This window comes from Brachyistius frenatus, unplaced genomic scaffold (assembly GCF_029030835.1).
Source record: "Brachyistius frenatus isolate BFR_SWC_R1_liver_20210118 unplaced genomic scaffold, ASM2903083v1 Contig_77, whole genome shotgun sequence".
Taxonomy (NCBI): Eukaryota; Metazoa; Chordata; class Actinopteri; family Embiotocidae; genus Brachyistius; species Brachyistius frenatus.
Window position 1 is genome coordinate 118,206 of NW_027210676.1, and position 20,808 is coordinate 139,013.

Sequence of the window (20,808 nt, forward strand, 5' to 3'; positions counted from 1 at the left end):
GCCCACATGATGAAGAGTATCCAACACTTACTGCTGGATATTATTCGTGTCTCATAAACTGACACCATCAGTATGACTTTTTTTTTTTTTTTTTTAATGAAAAGCTTAGATGAAGTTTCTTTCCTCTGGGCAGTGTGGCAGGACCCATTGTTAACTCTGTTTCAGTCACATATCATGTACTCTGCTGAAAACGTAGATTTCCGTCTGTCTCACTACATTTCAATGACTATTATCAGTAGTTTACAGGATGACTCACAGTCCTATTTGTACAGTACTTTTAAACAACTTGATACCAGTGTGGTGGAGTAAAGTTATCTGGTTTGGTAACATACTCCCACATGACTATGTTCCTGGATACCATTATATTAATTGATGTGCAGAAGACAAAGTACTGAATTGAATGAACCCTTCCTTGATCCTTATCAAGCTGGCAGTACAGATAGTAATGAAGTGACAATAGCCACTTCCGTCCTGCTTTATTTGGTTCCATGTTGCAATGGTGATTTACCTGGATAACCTTTCGCAAATGTAACTGAGCCATGACTGAAGGGAATACCATGAGAATTTCCCTATTGTCAACGTGGAAGTCCGACAGCTCAGATAGGAAACACTCATCGTTCCGAGCTACCCACACAGCCCTAGCTGGAGTTTTATAACTCTGCACACCTGACCCCTTCAACCACTGGCCACAGGTCCAATAACACAACTCCAAAAGTAGACGTAATCCCCGTAAGCCGCAGGTGGCCTTCCAGATTGGCTAACCAGATCTCCACATTTTTCCCTCCTTTCACACGCTGCCCCCCTTTCACTCTCTTCCCCAGGCTCCTGGTGTGGTGGCAACCTTCAGCTGAAATAGGGCATTTGCAGGGTGGAGGCAGCACGCTGCAGCCAGGACCTGTCACATTACTCTCAGCACCCCAGTGGCACCAGGGCACCTGAATACAGGCTGTGAGGGAGGGTAGCAGAGTGTGAGTGAGCATCGGCCAAACACTGGGAGACAGGGACGCCTCCACAGCAGCAACTGTCTAAAGTGGGTCTTGGGAGACACTTTTCCCCCTTGAGACAAGGGGATCCTTTCTGTGTGAAACTTGTGGTTAAAAGTAGTGCAGCTCCTTCATAAGACTTTGGATCTATTTGAAAAAGCACAATGGATAAGGATGCTTTCTTGGACTACGAGTACCCAGACCTGGATCCTCTGCCATCCAAAATTGAAGAAGAGTAAGTACAATTTTCAAATCTTTGTGAAGACATTCTTTTAGGTTTCACTTCTTGTCCTAAATGTTAGTTTTATTTTGCATGCTTTTAATGATTGTCTCAGAATCACTTTAATATGTATTAGTAGTTTAAAAAAAATGTCCCCTTGGGGATAAATAAAGTATCTATCTATCTATCTATCTATCTATCTATCTATCTATCTATCTATCTATCTATCTATCTATCTATCTATCTATCTATCTATCTATCTATCTATCTATCTATCTATCTATCTATCTATCTATCTATCTATCTATCTATCTATCTATCTATCTATCTATCTATCTATCTATCTATCTATCTATCTATCTATCTATCTATCTATCTATCTATCTATCTATCTATCTATCTATCTATCTATCTATCTATCTATCTATCTATCTATCTATCTAGTTCTTCAACCTTTTTTAAGACTAAATGATTTTGCTGTGATTCACCTCTCCTTGAGGTAACAGATGACACTTGGCACATTTCACTGCTGGTGTCAGTGTGTGGTCTTGTTTCAGTGCATGTTATTTGTCATTTTTCCATTTGAAGTCTCTGTTCTAGAAACCAGTTGGTTTTACAAACTATTACAAAAAAGTATAGAAGTAGGAATATAACTTTAGTGCATTCAACTTAAAACAAGAGTTTACTGTACAGTACAAAATGTGAAAATGTAATACATGGCACCATGCAAAGTCATCACGCCTAAAGTATCATTCTTTTTGGTCATAACCGACCCCACAATACAGCCTTTTCCAAATAGGTGTTTTTTGATGTTATCTAAGACTTAAATTGCTTTACATGTAGAATAAAGCCATCATGTTTTTACTGGTAAAGCATGCCTAATAAGAAAAATATTGATATTTAATAATAGCCTCAGATTAACATTATGACAGAAATACGCCATGTTTACCTAATAAACCGTCTGGCTGTTGTGAATATGAATAGACTGTGGTGATTTATGGCCTTTATAGTAGATCACTAGCAGTTTTAGCTAACTGGTTTGTAAACACTGAAATGTCCTGCAACAGCCAGCTCTGACTCAGAAAATTAGAATTTTGATGTTTCCTTGACTTAATAATGGTCTTCTCTTTGTGTGGAAAGCTACAAATTCACACATTGTTTGGACAGGTAAGAGGTATTGAAACATCTATTCAGAAACCTGACATCTCTATGTTCACAGACATTAAAGTGTATGTAGTAATGTCCTAAACACGTCCCTCACCCTACTGTAGAGTAGTTGTTGTATGAGGCCTTCTCTGAATTGTAATTACTACCCCATGACTGTGCATTCCTACTCTTCTCGTGCACGGGAACGTGAACATAGCCATTTGTTGTTTTCCTGTGTCACGCTGATACCAATCCGTTTAAATGCAAATCTGTGCTGCGGGATTTCAGCTGCAAAGTTTCCAGCCACAAATGGTCCTGACAGTGACGTGTGAAAAGTTTAGTGAGGTACACTAAAGGTCAGCTCAGTGACTCAAAGCCTTAAGTTTTAAGACTCAGATTTATTATTTTCCTCATGTGTAAATGTTTTGTTCCTTTTTTTTTTTTTTTTTTTTTTTTTTAGAATAATCCCTCCATGTGACCCCACTGCTGATGACAAGCTCTATCACATATGCATCACTGCGATATCTGTAAGTCTGCCTTCCTGTTGGATTAATGTGACACCTCATTACACTGTCCTGCCATTCACTTTCATTCATTCACTATGCATATGATGTCACAAGCTGTTGTCTGTCATACAGTCTGCTGCACTCAGTTTTTATGGTTTTCAGTTCCTGAATAAAGTTGTACAGGGTGGGCTCTCCAAGTCAGCCATGTCAAAATCCCTTTACTGGGGAAGTTACTCTTGTCCCGTTTGTTTGTCTGTTATTTAGATTAATATCTGTCAAAGTTTTAATGAAATTTGATTAAATGTTTGGCCATGATCCAAAAAGTAGATAATCCCGGTTATGATCTGGGCTGCAATGGTGATTACAAGAAGGATTCACATTACAAAATAGGGTCCTTTTATTGTGTTTGCTTCTCATTGCCTGTCATTATGTTTTTTTTTATATATAAATCCTGAGCTAAAGTGTCGATAATTTATCAGATTTAATTATTAGATTGAGTTATTTGCTCAAATCACACAAATCAAGTGATACAAATACAAAATTACTGCACAATCATTACGCACAGATTCACAAATTTGATAAATCATGTCATTCAAACAATAAGTAATCATTAGTATTGTTACTGTTTCACTAATTATTGCATGTAATATTTGTGTTTGGCTCTCTGCTGGCAGGATGTCACTCGGTTTTCACTTTCTTTTGTTATCTGTTTGAAGATAGTAGTTCATCCAGACTGGCCCAATTTAAAACAAGCCATTCTTCCCAGCCCCGTGTTTCCTAAATGTGCTACGGGTCATTACAGGTCATTGAGCTCTCCCTGGTCAGTGATCCTGACTGATGACAATTCATTCAGACCACATCAATGGGGAGCACTCATGAGACACTGGGGTTTGGCCTTTAGTAGCATGAACTCCCCTCATTTTTAGTCTGAAGCATGGTGAGCCCTGAACTCGGGGGAGTGCTCAGCTGCATGGAGCTCCACAGATGAAACTAACTGAGCTGCCTTCTCCTCCAGCTTGTTATCATGCTGATCCTAGCAATTTTAGCCAGGCGCATGAAGGTGGGCTACAGACAGACAGGACTCCCAGGTCTACTCAGGTGAGGCTCATCTTACTGTTTCTCATAGTTTCATAAACTGTGTGGTGAAATGTGAGAACAGCCTGCTCTTACAGAAACTTATTTCTCATGTGTTTTTTTAATGTTTTATCACATTAAATTGCATGCAGTGTTATTGACTTCCATTCATTTCACTATCTAAGATGCAGACATTTTAATTGAGATGGTAAAATCCATCATCGTGAAGATTTGGCATTGGAAGGGAATACTGAACACTGCAGATACCCCTTGTGTTTATTAGGCCACTCATTGTGTAATAAATCAAAAGGACAGATAGACGTTGAGATCGTGTGTGTGTGTGTGTGGGGGGGGGTCCTCTTTATTTACTTTTAATGGTTTTGTGTAGCTAATTCTCAAGTCTGGATTGTCACAATTTCCCAGAAGCGCTGAAACACACCAGCACCAAATTGACAGAAACACCACAAATGTTATCTGCACCGATTCAATCTTTTGACAGGCTGATGTACAATTAACCCCAAAATCTGTTCCAGCTGAGCTGCTCAGTAGTGAGCCGGATAAAACTGTGGTCACACTGGCTAACTTGTATGTGTAAAGCAATAATGTGAATTTGGATCCGGACCCTGATGAGAGCTTTTCATGCTCATTGAACTTTCCCTGGATTAACAGAAGTAGAAAACTGTGACAGAGTTTCCCATATCAAGCAAGGTTAAAGCCTCACAGTTGATTTTTATGACATGAATGGAAGCAAAGGGTAGTAAGGTAAAAAAAAATCCAAATGTGGAAACCCAAAAATACACATATGGTCCTTTTCTGTTTAATCATTTCTCATTCGATCAGTAATTTTTTCATCTAAATGTGAGTCTGGTAACATGTGAGCTCTAAATACCTGCTGCTTTATTTCACAGCCCAGTCAACTTCCTGGACCATACACAGCACAAGGGCCTGGCAGTGGCTGTGTTTGGAGTGCTCTTGTGCAAACTGTGGGGCCTGGTCATATCGCCAAATCCCCTCCCCTTCACAACGGACTCCAAGAACAAACGTGAGATCATCTTGGTTCTTCCAGCTCTAACATCAGTCCACCTGCACTCACTCTTTACAGACTGTAAACCTTCTTTTCCTATAAATTATCATCAGTTATCTTAGCAGTTAAGAAAAATGTTAAACATGGCATCAAACAGAGGCGTATCTCCATTATCATTACTTTGGTTAAATATCTGCATTACATAACTGGAATTTTTTGTTTCTGTGTATTTTGATGGTAAGCTTTTACAAGAAGCCTTGGGTCTGAAATTACATAAGAAATGACTGTCAGGAGTTGGTCTCCTGCTGCTTTACACAATCCCCAAACATTAGAGGGTTCAACAGAGGAGGAGACACAGCAGCTGTTGAAATCTGTGGGATCCTAAATCAAACATAGCTTCAACAAGGTTTAAGTTGTCTTTAGCGTAAACATGAAACTTACAAGCGTGTGTCACGTAAATCACAAATAAGTGTATCTTCCTTTTGATGTTCTTCATCTTTACACACTTCTGTTGTATTTGCAGAGAACTGGGTGATCCTGGGAGTATTCTACTACCCTGCGCTATATTACCCTCTCCTGGCATGTGGCACTTTACATAATAAAGTTGGCTACGTACTTGGTAGCCTCTTGTCATGGACACATTTTGGCATTCTGGTCTGGCAGAAAATTGACTGTCCTAAAACACCTCTGGTAAGTGAAGATCCCCTCCATTGCCAAAATAAGCTCCAGTTCATTTATAACTGATTGTCAGTCAGAGCAATAGATGTGTGAAGAATCTGTTTCTGGATTTTTATCATTCAGTCTCTTTCTCTACCGTGTATCTGTCAGAATATTAAGGATTATTTCTAAAACAAAGCCGGTTTGTTCTGGTCTGGAAACCCATTGACTACCAAACAAAGATGGTCTATAGTAAATGTAAGAGATGGGATTTGAAAAGAGGAATATTGGGCTGTCAGGATAGATCCAAGGGCACACGGTTGGGGTTTTATACCCCACGCAATCCCAGATTTTGTGCCACGTCCAAGTTGTTAGGGTTTTTTGTGCTATGAATGGCCGTGACTCAAAACAATTAGTTCCACTGTTTGCTCATCTTAATCGAGGAGCTTTGTCACAGTTAATCAGTTTAGTGTGTCAGTAAAAAGAGACATTCAGACCATATATTGTGTAATAGTTGTCTTTTTTTAATGGTGATGAGGCCTGGGGCATTTAAATTTACACAAAACACAGAAAAACCAGACTAATAAATCCCAGTATTTGATTATTACTGAGCCGAAATATTCAAAATAAATCGCCATTTCGTTGCTGGAAGTAAATCAAAAATATGATTAATGAAGGTCTCCGATGTTTGTATTGTTCTGAGTGTCCCATTTGGCCAGCATGCTGACTCACTCTCAACACACAACAACATTTCTGTCTGCTTTTTTTGTGTCCGTGCTAAATATATTCCTTGTGTGTGTCTGTCCAAAACTCCCAAAACAAGTTGCTAGGTGATTTAAAGCCTCCTTTTATTCCTTTGCAGATACACAAACACTACTCCCTTTTCTCCAGCCTGCCGCAGATTGCTTGCTTGGCATTCCTTAGTTTCCAGTATCCCCTTCTTCTGTTCAAGGGCTTGAAGGGCACTGAAAAGAACAATGCTACAGAAGTAAGTTTGGATCTCAGAGCAGTTCTTCTGACATGTCAGCTTTAAGTTGGATGACCAGCTCTTAAACTGTTTGGCCATCTTACATAACAAACTCAATGCAAGTGTATATGTTGACTATTAGTCCACGTTCATGTGAGCCTGCTAAAATAATATCACTAAGACGCACATTTCATCTGAATCTGTGCACATGAAGAACCTTTTATAAGCTGCCTGCTAATCAAGGGGGCTTACCCAGCTCTTACAGTCTAGGCTGAAGGAAAATGTTGAGTCCAGCGCAGCACACCAGCGGCCTAATCATTTTAAGTAGATTTGACGTAATTGGTTTACGTTATGTTCTTGATCAGATTATGAAAAGGTTGCCTTGTTTGTTCAGAGGACACACAATGCTGTGTTTATTTGATGCTAATCTTGGCATGGGTGTGACAAAGCTGGGTGAGGCGAGTCACCCCTCCACACACAAAACTCCACCCCCTTGCACAGGAACGTACCTGACACCATCAAGCTTACCGTCAGGCAGCTTGGTTCATTTGTCAATAAAAGCAAAATGCAGTTTAAATTTAAACACCAATTAAAACTTCTGACTTCTGGCATTCATAAATACGAAGGCCTGACTGTAGCATTTGTGTCCCCTCAAAATCAAACTGGTTTTCCAGCTTTGCCACTTTATCCTTGCCTATGTTCTATGAACTACCTTCATTTTTCATTACATGGTTGCTGTTCCTCTAGGATCTTAGCAGCAGCTACTACAGAGACTATGTGAAGAAAATGCTTAAGAAGAAGTCCCCAAAAGTCAGGTGAGAATTGTGGCCTGTTGTTAGTAACACAATTTGCTGTGTTGTTACATTTATTTGAGATGTCTTCCTGGAATAAGAGACTTGGATTGACCCAGCTTGTTTCCTTAAAAAAATTTAAAAAAAAATTTAAGGAATCTTCTTGGGATTTCTGATCAAATATTTAAGACAGCAGACAAAAAGGGAGGAGAGAAAGATAAAAGATGGGTCCAGCATCTTAACCCCTTATCTGCTGTATCTTAGAGAAAAGCTGCAAAAAATCTTATGAGTGGTTGGGGAGTTTCCAAATCTAGAATATTTCCATTGTTACTGACATTGTCACTGGAGGTGGTGGAAAAAAACTTTCATCTTTCTTTGTCTCTTCATTCATGTTAATAATCAGATGACATGTAGACATAATAGGTCTGATAAATCATGCAGTGATTTGTTATTGACAGAATGCATGAATACTTGGTTGCAAAGAAACATTTCCATGCTTCAATGTACAGAAGAAATGAGAGTTAACAACAAATAGCAACTTTCAAACACACAGGAAGGATTTTTAAGACATTTTAACTCAAGAAAACAGACTAAAGTCTCTTTGAAATCGGATTGAGGGGACCTTAATTAAGTAGAATCTTCTCACTGAGAGAATTAACATCTCTTTAAAAAAAAATTCTATTAAAGAAACTAGCCATATCCACTGGTCAAATAATGCAAATGACCAACGTGTAGAGGCTGCTATCATTGTGAATTAGCCCCAGGAAAAAATGCATTTCCTTTTCCATCTGTAGTGAATGTTTGACTTTACTTTTTGTTAAAGTAGAAACATATTTTCTTCAGTTCAAATGTATTCAAAGATGATAGCAATGTTTCATATCTAATGCAGTTACCAAGGTGTAACGTACAGTGTTTAAATTTGTAACTCTACTCTTTTCTTTTACTTTAACGTCAGTACGTCAAGCACAGACAAGCCCAAACTCCCTCAAAGAATAGCTGATGCTGTAAAGTCCTACATTTACACACCGGAAGATGGTAAAAATATTGTCTTTGTTTTATTTTATGTCTAGTTATACCTTTGAGGTAATGTCTCCACACCTATATATAATACAAACATGCTTAGAGCTATGATGCAGTAAAAACATATCCCCCTTTTGTTAACATTCAACATTTTATAACACTTTACTGTTTTTTTTCAAGCAGCTTTCCGTTTTCCCCTGAAGTTGGCAATATCTGGTGTGGTGTCTTTTATAACCCTGTATCAGGTAACTACCTTATCTACTATTAGACTGAAAAATCAATGCATGTTATAAAAACTATAACATAAGACATTGGTGACACTAATATTTGCATAAGTATGAATGTATTATGTCTGCACCGGACATGCAGAGTTCAGTGTTGGTACTCAAACAACCCTCACAGAAAGCACACATGACTTTCCCCATGTTTACCAGATGTTGTAACATATGATACCATGGGTAAAATATATGGAAATGTTTTTACACATTACACAATGAAAATGTTCTGAAACCACGTTTCCCATGGGATAAATACATGTTTCACACGCATGTGTACAATCACATGTTTTCGCACATGTGGAATTTATGTGTTTTTTCTGGAAGGGAACTCTTACGTGACAAAAAGGAAGTTCAAATGTCTCTTAAATCTTTATTGATTATAGACAATTATAGCACCAACTTTGATCAGTCATCGCTAAATATCATCAGATTATATGTTATGCTATTGTATCATTTTACGCACAGTAGACTATAAATGCTATATTCTGTTTTCACCTGATAGTAAGTTGATTGTCAGCAGTGAATGTCTGTTATCACAGACAGGCCAATTTTAATGTCCGCATTTGTAAAAGCCTTTGCACTGCCATTTAATCGTACAGTGTTCCCGGTAATGACTAAATGCCCCGGTTTGTTGTTTCTTTGTTTTAGGTGGGTCTTCTACTGATCTCGGCAGTGGTGCCACATCTCCAGACTGCCCGATCGGGAGTCGATGAAGATGTCGCAAACCTTTTAGCTGGCTTCAAGATTGTTCTGTCTCCGGACAAAAAGGAAGTGGTCCAAATCGTGGTCTATTACATGTGGTGTGTAGAAGGTGAGTGAAACCATTGAGCAGCAGCAGGCATTTAGTGATATGAGGAATAGAGAGTGTACATCACATCTTTTTTCTCAAGCCACAGCCTCATTTATGCTTGTTGCACATATTTTATTTTGTACTAACTGCTCTATGAATGAAACTACAGTCAACAACCTGAATGTCACATGCTGATTTTCCTGCAGTGTGTTATATCTCAGCGATGACCCTCTCTGGTTTGGTCAACCTGGCGATGCTCATGCGGTCCATGGTTCTGCATCGGTAGGTCAGAGAACAAGACAGCGTAATTGCTCTCTTTCTCTCTTTTTTTTTTTTTCTCATTCTGCTCTCCTGCCAAAGCTTTCAAGAATCATGGCTGTGCTGTGCATCCTGGTTCCTTCATTATAATGTCAGGGTTATTATAGCATACTAGAGTACTAATCATCCAGCCAGAGAAGCCTTCACTCTGCGCTAACTACTGCCACAATTGAAAATGGCTATTAAGATAAGAAATTAAATACTGTTCCATTCCCATAAATTACGTCGTATTAAAGAAATTGGTTTCTGAGTCAAGATTTGAATTGCATTTTGGTTGTATGGTGTGTTAAATTCCCTCTTCAATTTACTATGTAATTTGTCCCTTCAGTGATGAATCAGTTTATGTATTGCATCATGCTGCATTGTCCTGATTGTGTTTTTCCTTCTGTAGGTCAAATCTGAAGGGGCTGTACAGGGGAGATATCTATAATGTTTACAACTGCCAGAGAAGTATCAGAGCTTCCCGGCCAGCACTGGTCTGCTGGATGGGATACACCAGCTTCACAGCAGCTCACATCTGCTTCGGTACAGTTACACATTACAAAAGGAAAAGCAACAATTTTACTTGTCTTGGACTTTCAATGTGTTTTAACTGTATATTTGAACTCCTTTGAAGTGCTACTGAACCTTACATGTTGTACTTTGTTTTGGACTGAATACAAAATACTGTTACTCTTAAATGTAGGACTATGTTTGCACATAAGGATAAAACATGAATGGCTTCTCCGCACATAGAGGCCCAAAGCCATGGTAGGCTTTCAGCATGTCCTGCCAAATGAGTAGTTTTTTCTGTTCATGCTCTGAATCTGTATCTAAAGCATCTCTCTGGCAGCAGACTGACTCAGCTCAAGGCATGTCAGGGTTTTTGAGGTTTCCAAGAAAACTTCCCTTCACCATGATGCAATAGTGTGGGTGTGCAGTGTAGATGTAGTTGTTGGAGACTGGACAGCGTGTAAGTGATGAATCCCTGAAGCTGATCTGATCTCTCCCCTGCAGGCATGATGGTCCAGACCATGGTGTTCTTCTTCTGCCTTCTGATTGCTGTCTTCCTCGTAATCATACCTGTCCTGCACGGAGAGAATCTGATTCTCTTCCAGATGCTGTGGAGCATGTGGTGAGAGCTCGTTAATGGACAGTTTGACCGAGGCATAGGTCTCTGCTGTGACGTTGCTGTCATGTGAACACGTCCAGTTTTAGTTTACTTTAATGTTTTTACCTTGTAAATAATGATAAGATTGAAGCATGTCTTGAATGTCAGTTAAATGCGGACTTGAGGCTGCTTCTGCTCCTTGGATGTTGTACATAAATGGACTTGGCTCACATTCTTTCCTGTCTGCTTCAAATATTTTTGTTTCTCATGTCTCTTTTGTATCACCACAAGATGTGCTTACATGTTGATTTTGTGCTTTCAGGCCCTTCTGGCTGATGATTCTCTTGGCTGTGTTGATTCAACACATCACCGCCAGGTTTTGCTTCATTAAAAAAACAGGAGGCACACGTGACCTAGACAACAGGTAATGTACTGTCCTTACTATGCAACAGTTAGTCTAAAAGTGTGTTTTCTTAATTCCTGATGACTTCCTGTATTTTCAATGCATTTATTTCACAGGGGTAATCTGTTCCTGCTGACATACTTGCTGTTTCCTGTCAATGTTCTGATCGGGGTGCTGCTGGCTGTCTGGCGCCTGATCATCACAGCACTGTTCAACGTTGTCCACATGGGACGCATGGACATCAGTCTTCTTAACCGTAACGTGGAGGCATTTGACCCAGGTGAGCCAGATACTCTGCACAGTGTACAGATGGTGATCAAGGCAGCCATATTGTCTCTGTCTGGTTTACTGCACATGCTGAAACATCAGGCCAAATTCACTGTCATTGATGATTAGTTTGTATCGTCAACAAAAACATGTTCCGCATCCATTAAATGTGCTCACCAAAAAACAAACAACAAGGCATTTCTGTGCAATTCAGTGCCTTTTTTCTCTTTCGTCTCAGATGCACTATGTTAACATATTAATAGGCATAACAGCAGGATTTCACCTTTTATAGAGGCCTTATGCTCTTTTTACACATAGGCTTCAAGGGAAGCAATTTTAAAATGCACTTTTTGTGATCCCACTTAGAGGTTAGAAATTTCCTTCCCATCCTCTTTACCCGTGTGCCAGCTCACTGCAGCTCGTATGATATCTGTATTCTGTGCAGTGCAGGGACTCTAATTGCACACCGATCTCTAAAATGGCTGCAGATTTAAGACATCTGTTGTCAGGAAAAGCAGGTGGTTTAAAAAAAAAAAGAAAAGAAGAGAAGTGTGATTGTATGGCCATTATGTGTGATTGCCTCAAAGCCAACATGGGGTGCAGGCCGATGTGTTTATTGCTTTTGCCCAGTCAGAGTGATCCCCAACCCCTCAATCCCCCCCCCCCCTTGTGTCTGTCTGCAGCCTACCGCTGCTATGCTCATTATCTGAAGATTGAGGTGAGCCAATCTCACCCTGTGATGAAGGCCTTCTGCGGGATGCTGCTACAGTCTGTGGGCCAGGAGAGCAAAGCTGCACAGAGGTCACGGGACGCTGAGGAGGGTGTGTAGCACAAAACTCAGTCCACATGACAGACTACACACTTGTTTACAGGGTACAATAGGTTCAGTTCTTTAGTAGTGTAAAATGAGTTTAAGTAAACTGCATTTGTTGAGATTTATTTTCAGTTACAATTAATACCCATTTAGAGCTGAGTGAGAAGTTACAGCTGCAGGAATGAGTAAGAAATTAAGAACAATGTAACTGTTTTTGGTCGTGAAGTAACGTGTCACCCAGTGCTGCTGTGTGGCAGGTGTGTTTTTTATTACTCTTTGGGCAATAATGGAGCTCGATGGTACAAAAGAATGAGCCTTGCTTGCTTCTTAGGTCAGTTTACTGTTGGTTTTGGTCTTTTCACAGCAATAATATCATAAAGATTATCTTTAAATATAAACACTAGCTTAATATCTACATTAAATGCACTGTGGCATCTTTAAGTTCCCCAGAGATGTATATAATTTAACAGCAGGTCACCATGACACATAATCAAATCATAACCCTGTCTTGCACGCACAGGCGAAATGAAAGCTTCGCTGTTCTGATTTAATATGCCAAGAGCAAATTGAGTCTCACCGTGCAATAATTTACAGTCCTGCTGCTGGTCTCAATCATATTTGTCATGAACGGATCAACTGCCCTCGGCCTCTGTCACTCAGAGACACTGTAGCCGCTGTTATTTTTTCATACAGCTGAAGCCAGTGTATCTTTTATATACATTAAATTATCCACAGTATGAACAGCTGCTTTAAGGCTGGCTGAGGAGCTACAGTGATGCTAGTGACACAAACAGGAGGTGAGTTATGGTCACCCACGCATGTGGTGACAGGAGGGACATCCATCACAGTGAGACATTTGCAAGGAAATGCATCAGGACTCATTGGTTGTTGTGGAATCTCGCCGCAGCTGAGTCTAATTACAAAATGTGCGGTGGAGATGTTGCTTGTCTGCATCTTGAAAACAATGCATTATCAGAAATAATCTATTGTATTACAGAGATTACTTCTCGAGTAGCTGATTACACAGATGAGCTACACTAATTGCCTGTTACATATTCATGTGGCCCAAGGGGCTAAAGCTTTCAGTGTGTTAATGGCAAGGCCAATATGCTCTAACCATGCTTAGAGGATTAGAATATGATTGCTTTCTATTATTACTCTTTCAGTAGTGACTAGCTGGTCCTGGGTGGCCTACTGAAGAGTATTTTACCATTTCAGTTCAGAATTAAAAAAAACAAAAAAAACATTATCTTTTTATGTGACTCAATATGTCCCCTCGGTGCTATCATAATGTCTGAACGTCCTTAGGGATCCAGCTGGTCCAGCAGGAGAAGAAACAGCACAAAGTGTCCACTGCCAAGAGGGCCCGCGGGCACTGGCAGCTCCTCTACACCCTGGTCAACAACCCCTCCCTGGTGGGCACCAGGAAGCACTTCCAGCATCAGACCGCAGAGAGCTTTGTGAATGGGAGCCTCAACCGCAGCACCAAGGAGGAGAGCAAAAAGGATGCAGCAACCAAGGATGGAGAGGCCAATGCCAGCAACTGAACAAGAATGAGACCCTGAGTACATTCTGGCTGCAAAGTGTCTTTTGGTTTTGGTCAAACACTGCTGTCGTTTGTCCAAACTTGCTCTATGTGTCTGCATTTGGTGAAATAAGTACATTATAGCTCAGTGCCTCATGTAGAGATGTTCGCCAAGCCTTTCTTATTTGTGTGGAGATGATGAGTCCTCTAGCTACTCTTCATCATCTCCTGAGGATGTCAGTTTCCAGTCTGGTGGGAGAGCTTGTGTGGCACTGATTACCCATCCAAACACACTCATTAAATATCATTTTCAACACTTGTATGTGCTTATTGTGGGACAAGACTCATTTGCACTAGATTTCAACCTTCAGGTTAATCACGTGTTTTTCAATATACTATGCAGATAATGCAGATTTATAGTTACCCAAACTAAACACATGGATGATCAATCCACTGAAGCATCCTTTTAAAGAGGGTATTTATATATTATATATGTAGAGAGAGACTATTTATGACTATACAAAATGAACTGTTTTCATAGACTGGGTATTAAATTTTCTTCATTTTCAACTGTACACATTTTGTGTAATTAACATTAACCTGTGGAATAGGAACCACCCTAGAAATTTAACTGGAAGTATTTTCTCTTTCATTAAGTCCAAAACCACTTGCTGCTGCTGGCATTTTCTATGTTTTGAAAACTCTTTTCTGGTTTCTTGTATTCACAGACATTTCAGTGGTTCTCCCTGCATTTACGTGTAAACGTTTTAAGAGAAAATATAAACACCAATTTATTTTCTTCTGATTACTGTGAAAATAAAATTAACAAAGGTGTTTTTTTTCCTCCTTTTTTTTTTCAATCATTTATATTCTTATATATAATTTTATTTAAAATGTTAATTTACGTCCAAATGGTTTACGTTTTCTATTACGCGGCGGCTGTCATTTGTAAGTTACCATTTCTTTTCTTTTTAAATGAACACTAAAGATGAATAAAATTAAAGGGAGGCTTTTAGTTGATCGGCGCGTTCAAATGCAGCTGTTTCTTTATTTCTGTATTCGCGCCTGGAGCCTCCGTCTTCTGTTAAAAATATATATAAAGACGTCGAACCAAGCTCCCGTAATAAAAAAGTTTATCAAAAGATGAAGAGGAGAAACGCATAAAAAGTAAAAACGGGATTTTTCAGAGTTGATGACATTTCTTCAAATTGTATTCGATTTTTTTTTTAATTTTTTTTATTCCTTGTATTTCAGATTCAGAAAATTAAAGCTGAGACAACTTAATCTGCAAGGTAAATAAAATCCAGACAAATTCAACAGCCCGTATAGTTTCATATGTTTTATTAATTCCACTTACATAAAATTATATCAAAAAATCTTCAAAGGTCACCGGGTTTTTTTTGTTTTTTTTTTTTTTTCGTTGTACAACAGTTCACACAAAGTCACTATATATGCATCAAATTACAAGACAGTGAAGCCGCCTTTTTTGGTGAGACTTCGTTGAAATTTACTTACCGTCGTAAAATAAAAGAGTAATTTCAATTCACGTGGCTTTACATCACAGGTAGACAGTCACATCTAAAGTCCTATAGACTACACTAAGAAAAACCACACAAAGAAATACGTGTGACATGCCATGAACACGTTCATTGTAAAAAGCGAGAGTACAGCCCGTTGATTAAGAGGTTAAAGTCATACATTTTTAAAGCCTTACATTACGTCAAACAACAGTTTGCTGGTAAATAACCTGGAATTTCCCGTTAAGCACGACAGAGCTAAAAGCGCAATTTCCCTTCTGGATTCCTCAGGACAGCTGGCAGGGCGCTGCTGTGTCCTCAAGTTGAAATATCTGCAGCCCGTATCGGCTCGTCAAATATTAAATCTATCCAAATCTGTGCTAGTTTCGTGGACAAGTCGAGCGGAAGCGGAGTGCCGACGCCTGAGAGGATGTCAGTGGCTGAGGTGAGATTTTAGCAGCCTTAAACAGACGCACCCAGTTTAGAAAGATAAACTGCTCCCTGATGTTAGTTTATTGAAAATGGCTTTGAAAAATATGGCACTTTTTTTGCTTTTTTTTTTTTTTTTAGCTCCCAAAACGGAGATTAAAATTGTAATACCATTTTTTTAATTTTTTTTTTGCTTTCAATTACGCTCAACCCCGCGTCTCGCCGTTTGCACAATTTGCGTCCATGCCCATGTGTCTGCTCTTCTGTCAGTGTTGAGGTCTGAAAAACGGTATAAATCTGTGCTTGAGTTGTAAACGTATACTTATTTTAACCTTACTACAAATGCCACATGAATCATTTCACAATCTCGGTGATTGTAGGACTTTCTGAGGTAAACAAATTAATGATGCACCTTTTTTTTTTTTATTATTATTAGACGCCATCGATTTTCACGTGTAGTAATGGTGTGTGGGTTACCTGCTTTAATATAGGCTACTTAAAAGTAAAGTATTTTACAATATACTCCCAGACATCAGCGGAGCTCAGCGGCTTGGCTGCTTGTAGTTGCCGTTGATTTCCTCTGAGATGTTGACGGCTTCTGCTCCCAGCGGTAATCTGTCACTGTACTCCGAGCCCACCTCAAACTCCTCCTGGTTGGTTTTGGATGAGGATCCGGGGATGGACTCGGTCACCACGCTCCCCTCCGCCTCTCCTTCTCCGTCCTCCTCCTCCTCTCCCTCGGCCTCTCCCTCCCCCTCGCCCAACTCGCTGGGGTTGAAGGTTTTCTCTGACTCCACAAAAGACGCCCTGGGATCAAAGTCTCTCGTCATTTGTTTCTCCATCTGATCTGGATTCTGAGCCTTCATGATCAGCTTGTAGGTCTTTCCTTGATACTTGTATAATAAATGGCAGCAGGTGGCTCCCAGCAAGGGAACAGTGGCCAGACCCAATAGGAAAATGCTGACAACCACAATGATAAGCAGGGAGGGGATCTTCTTCCTAGTTGTGAAGACGACTTGGACCTGGCAGTCCTGCCCCCCGTAGGTGAGACAAAGTGTGTAATTGGTGCCAGGCTGTAAACCACGGAAGTGGAACGCATTACGCCCCTCCTCTATTTTGGACCACTCAACAACAGAGTGTCCATTTCCTTTATTTACACAGAGGTAAACCATGTCTAGGGTACCCGTACTGGATGAGGACCGGTACAGACCCACAGGTTCTTTATTCACCGTCTCCTGGTTCTCAGTTTGACTCAGATGAAGGTTAGACTTGCTGTTGGGAAGCTGCAGCGGATTCAGCTGCACTTTGGCCTCCGTCTCTGACACTTCTAATGCAATAACGCCAAAATCAAAGGTGTACTGCTTCAGGTCATCCAAGCTCAGGTTGAAGGCGTGGTTGGAGATGTATTCAGTGCTGTCTCTCACACCGCACTTGCTTGCAAAGGTGGGGTCCTTAGAGACACCACCGACCTGCTCTGTGTCGTCACTTTTGTCTTTTGAATCTTCAATACCGTCCTTCATCTTGTCATCCAACTTGGTCCAGTTAATCACATTGTTTTTGGAGGTCTTGGGGTCTGCAGGCTTTTTGCCAGATGGATGGCTCTTGTCCACTGTTGAATCAGGGATTGAGTTGCTGCCTGGTTTTTGGGTGCCTGCCAGAGTCACTTTAACACTGCCCTCTGTCTTACCTAAATCATTCACCGCAGAGCAGCTGTAATTTCCATCTTCCCTTTTACTCATTCGGGGGATGAGGAGAGTGCCGTTCCCAAAAACCAGGAATCTGTTGTTGGTTGTTTTGTCATTAATTGGCGCATCATTCATTTCGCCAGTGGAGGGCAAGGGGAACAGATAATTTTGATTTCCCACAGTCACCTCCCAGCTGACCTGTGGCTTGGGGCTCCCTTTTGTCTCGCAGTTTATTATGACGATGTCACCCTCATAGAGCTCTGTGTTCTCAATGTTTGGCTGATATGTTAAAATGACAGTAGGAGCCTCACAGTTCAATTTAGGAATATTTGCAACTATCACACCCTTCAGAAGTTCAGGGGCCTCACAGACAATCAAATTTGGGTCGGGGACAGATATTTTAGTCGTTGCGATCCAATCTCTGAGCCACTCCAGACTGCAGGAGCAACTGAAGGGGTTGTTATAAATCTGCAAGTGGGACATGGAGGAGAGAGCGCTGAAGGTACCCTGCACAATGGTGATGAACTTGTTGTTGTTGATGCGAAGCGACCTCAGGTCTTTGAGTGTAGAAAAAGCGCCCCTTGGAAGATTCACCATCTCATTGTTGTTCATTTTCAGAAGCTGCAAGGCTGTGAGGTTGTGCAGATCCTCCCATGGAAAGTGAACAATCTTGTTGTAGCTGATGTCTAGGTTGCGGAGCTGAATCAGGGGGGCCAATGTGTCCGTCTCTATGGTGACGATCTCATTGTGGGCCAGCCAGAGAGAGGTGACTTGAGTGATGTTAACGAAGCTTTTACTTTTCAGTAATTTGATCTTATTGGCAGAAAGGCTCACGGTGGTGACGTTTGAGGGGAGACCAACAGGTACCACTAGCATGTCTTTGTAAGCGCAGTCAGCAAACTGGTGGGCAAATTTATCCTGGCAGTTGCAGAGCTCTGGACAGCACTGCACAAAGCCAATCATAATAGTCCACAGGGCAAGGAGCTGCAGGAGTCTTCCTGCCATTTTCTGCACCTGCAAGCATCCATTAACAGACATTAGTCAAAGATAAAGTTTTTATCAGACATTCATATAACATCCATTATGTCAATTACACCAGCGGAAATGTCCTGAATATGCTTTTAGATCTCATATCCATTCAAATGTGTTTGGCTGAGTAGGTAATGCTTTTTTAAATGGGTATCAAAGCCCTCTGAGACAAATCAAAATGCGTTACAAACTAATAAAAACAAAAAGACAAGAGACACACGCTGATGCTGCTTCTTCATCTGATTGAAGCAACTGATGCAAAGTTTCCTTTTGCCCACTTCAGTGCACAAAAAAAACAACAACATTGTTTTAGGAATTTTGGATAGCCATGTGATTAACAAAAGCATATGTATGCCGTGTGTAATATATGCAGAGATTTCAGGGTCAAATCGTCTCTGCTGCTCTGAGCGGGTTTCCAGTCCGGACAAAGTAGCGCTGTCCATGGTGTTGAAACGGGTTTTTTTCCCCTCTTGCATTTGGTTAAAAATGTTTTACTTTCAGCAAGAGTTAAACTAATATTTCCACCAGACCTATCAATTTGCACACCATTACAGCGTTATGCACTTATTAATGTCCTTGTGCTTCCCCAGAGTTGTAATTGATCTACAGGGCGGTTTCTTCCATCTTAGCTTTGACCTAGATGCTGCTCAAGGTCTGTATTTTTCGTCTTTTACCTACAATAACTACCTCAATAACTACTGAATCATCTTACCTGTCCAATGTTAACTTCAATTCCTGCGTCTTATAAATCACCCTCGGAGTTTACAGTCCTCTGAAACAAGTTCAATTGTCGAAAAAAAACTCGAGTCCTCATACGTTGTTGTGGATCCTTTCACATTTTTTTATAGACCTCGACAGCGTTTGTGAAGGAAGGTGGAGGGAACATTTTTTCCCGGTGAGTCGCTGTTGCGGTCCGACGGCGCTTTTCCTCTCCAGCGAGTGTGGGATCCACTGCGCGCTCCCGCCGCTGCGGAGCGAGAAAAGGAATCGTGAACGCGCAGCCTCTCCCATCTCTCTCCTCACTATTAAAGATACAGAAGCCCCGGGTTCTACGCCCTCAAAGAAAATTCATAATTTAGGATGCGATGTTTAATTTATTAGTCCGACCCAAGTCTAATCTTTGAAATAATTCGGCTTGACTGCAGCCCTTTGTCCTCAATTAAAGTACTCAGCCAAGAGTTTCCAAACGTTCTGACAGATTTGAAGTGTATTGTGCTGCGAGTAACAGGCGACTGACATTATTTCTTCAAATGCTGCATTTGATCTGATCTTGAATAATAATAAAAAGAAACAAAAAATAAAGCTGAATTCAGAGAATTGAAAGAAAAGACTCTAAAACTTCAAATGCATGATCATTTGATGAGTTTCTTTGCAGTTTTTTTTAGTAAGAACTGATTTGATCGAAAGTGGCACAGAAAGCTTTTGGAAAGGTAAAACTGAAATATCTTGTTCTAAATCCTCCCAACCGAAGGCAGCCTGTGAACTATTTCCATTCGTGCACACACATTTTACGATAAACTGCTGGTTTGGGTTGAAGGTTTAAGGCCACCTCTGACTTTAAGCCTATTATTTTTTAAATAAATAGTATTAGTCATAGTTCTTTAAATATTTGAGTCAAATTAATTGCTGTCAGTATTTAATGAGATCTGTTTCCTGTTCAAATGCTGCCATCATGTGGTGTTCTTGTGAACTACGCTTCTGTCAATTTAAACAACAGAACATCATCTGGCATAATAATAGAAACACCATCAGAAAAAGAAAACCTGTACCTGTGTGTGTGCGTGCGTGTGTGTACAATTGGGTTGGCACTGAAGACATTTTTGTATCTTTTTTTCTGTTTGCCAGAAGAGGGCCCCACTTTTTCAAATTAGTTTATAAAGCAAAAGCTTGGTCGTTATGCATACACACATTGAAACAGTTTTTGTTTGTTTGCTTAAAATCATTTATACCACATGTAAGCAACTTTTCAGTATACCAGTACAATCTTTGAAAAAAAAAATTGCAAGAAACTCTTGAAGCATCCTCTGTCAGATTATAACTGAAACACCACGGCGATTATAAAACAAGTGATATTTAAAAAAATCCCAAACAACATCACTAACTTTGGAAGACACTCATGTGATTCGATTAACTCAGACTAATGAAGCTCATATAGTTTTACACTGAGTGACTTTTGTCCCACATTATTTACCTCTGTTAATGGCGAGAATGAACAGGAGGAACAATTATAAATAAACAGCAAAACTTTTCACTGTATAAATGTGATAATTATTTG

At 40.1% G+C, this 20,808-nt stretch overlaps 2 protein-coding genes across 3 annotated transcripts; one reads left to right on the top strand and one right to left on the bottom strand.

Moving 5' to 3' along the window:
- The first annotated feature begins 901 nt into the window (after positions 1-901).
- On the top strand, positions 902-15,062 carry stra6 (signaling receptor and transporter of retinol STRA6). Of its 2 annotated transcripts, none has more exons than XM_069708622.1 (17): positions 902-1,218; positions 2,810-2,876; positions 3,871-3,953; positions 4,838-4,971; positions 5,477-5,643; positions 6,473-6,598; positions 7,325-7,392; positions 8,324-8,403; positions 8,569-8,633; positions 9,315-9,477; positions 9,663-9,738; positions 10,166-10,299; positions 10,771-10,888; positions 11,187-11,288; positions 11,384-11,547; positions 12,218-12,355; positions 13,657-15,062. In XM_069708622.1, exons 1-17 carry the CDS (start codon positions 1,148-1,150, stop codon positions 13,893-13,895), a joined length of 1,995 nt encoding a protein of 664 aa, XP_069564723.1. In that variant the 5' UTR covers positions 902-1,147; the 3' UTR covers positions 13,896-15,062. The 2 variants fall into 2 exon arrangements, with proteins under 2 accessions (XP_069564723.1, XP_069564724.1); XM_069708623.1 differs by having other exon boundaries at positions 8,572-8,633.
- Positions 15,063-15,197: 135 nt separating this feature from the next.
- Positions 15,198-19,515, bottom strand: islr2 (immunoglobulin superfamily containing leucine-rich repeat 2). The gene is made up of 2 exons (XM_069708620.1): positions 19,246-19,515; positions 15,198-18,518 (listed from the first exon to the last, which is right to left on the bottom strand). Exon 2 carries the CDS (start codon positions 18,507-18,509, stop codon positions 16,362-16,364), a length of 2,148 nt encoding a protein of 715 aa, XP_069564721.1. The 5' UTR covers positions 18,510-18,518; positions 19,246-19,515; the 3' UTR covers positions 15,198-16,361.
- Between the last annotated feature and the right edge of the window lie 1,293 nt (positions 19,516-20,808).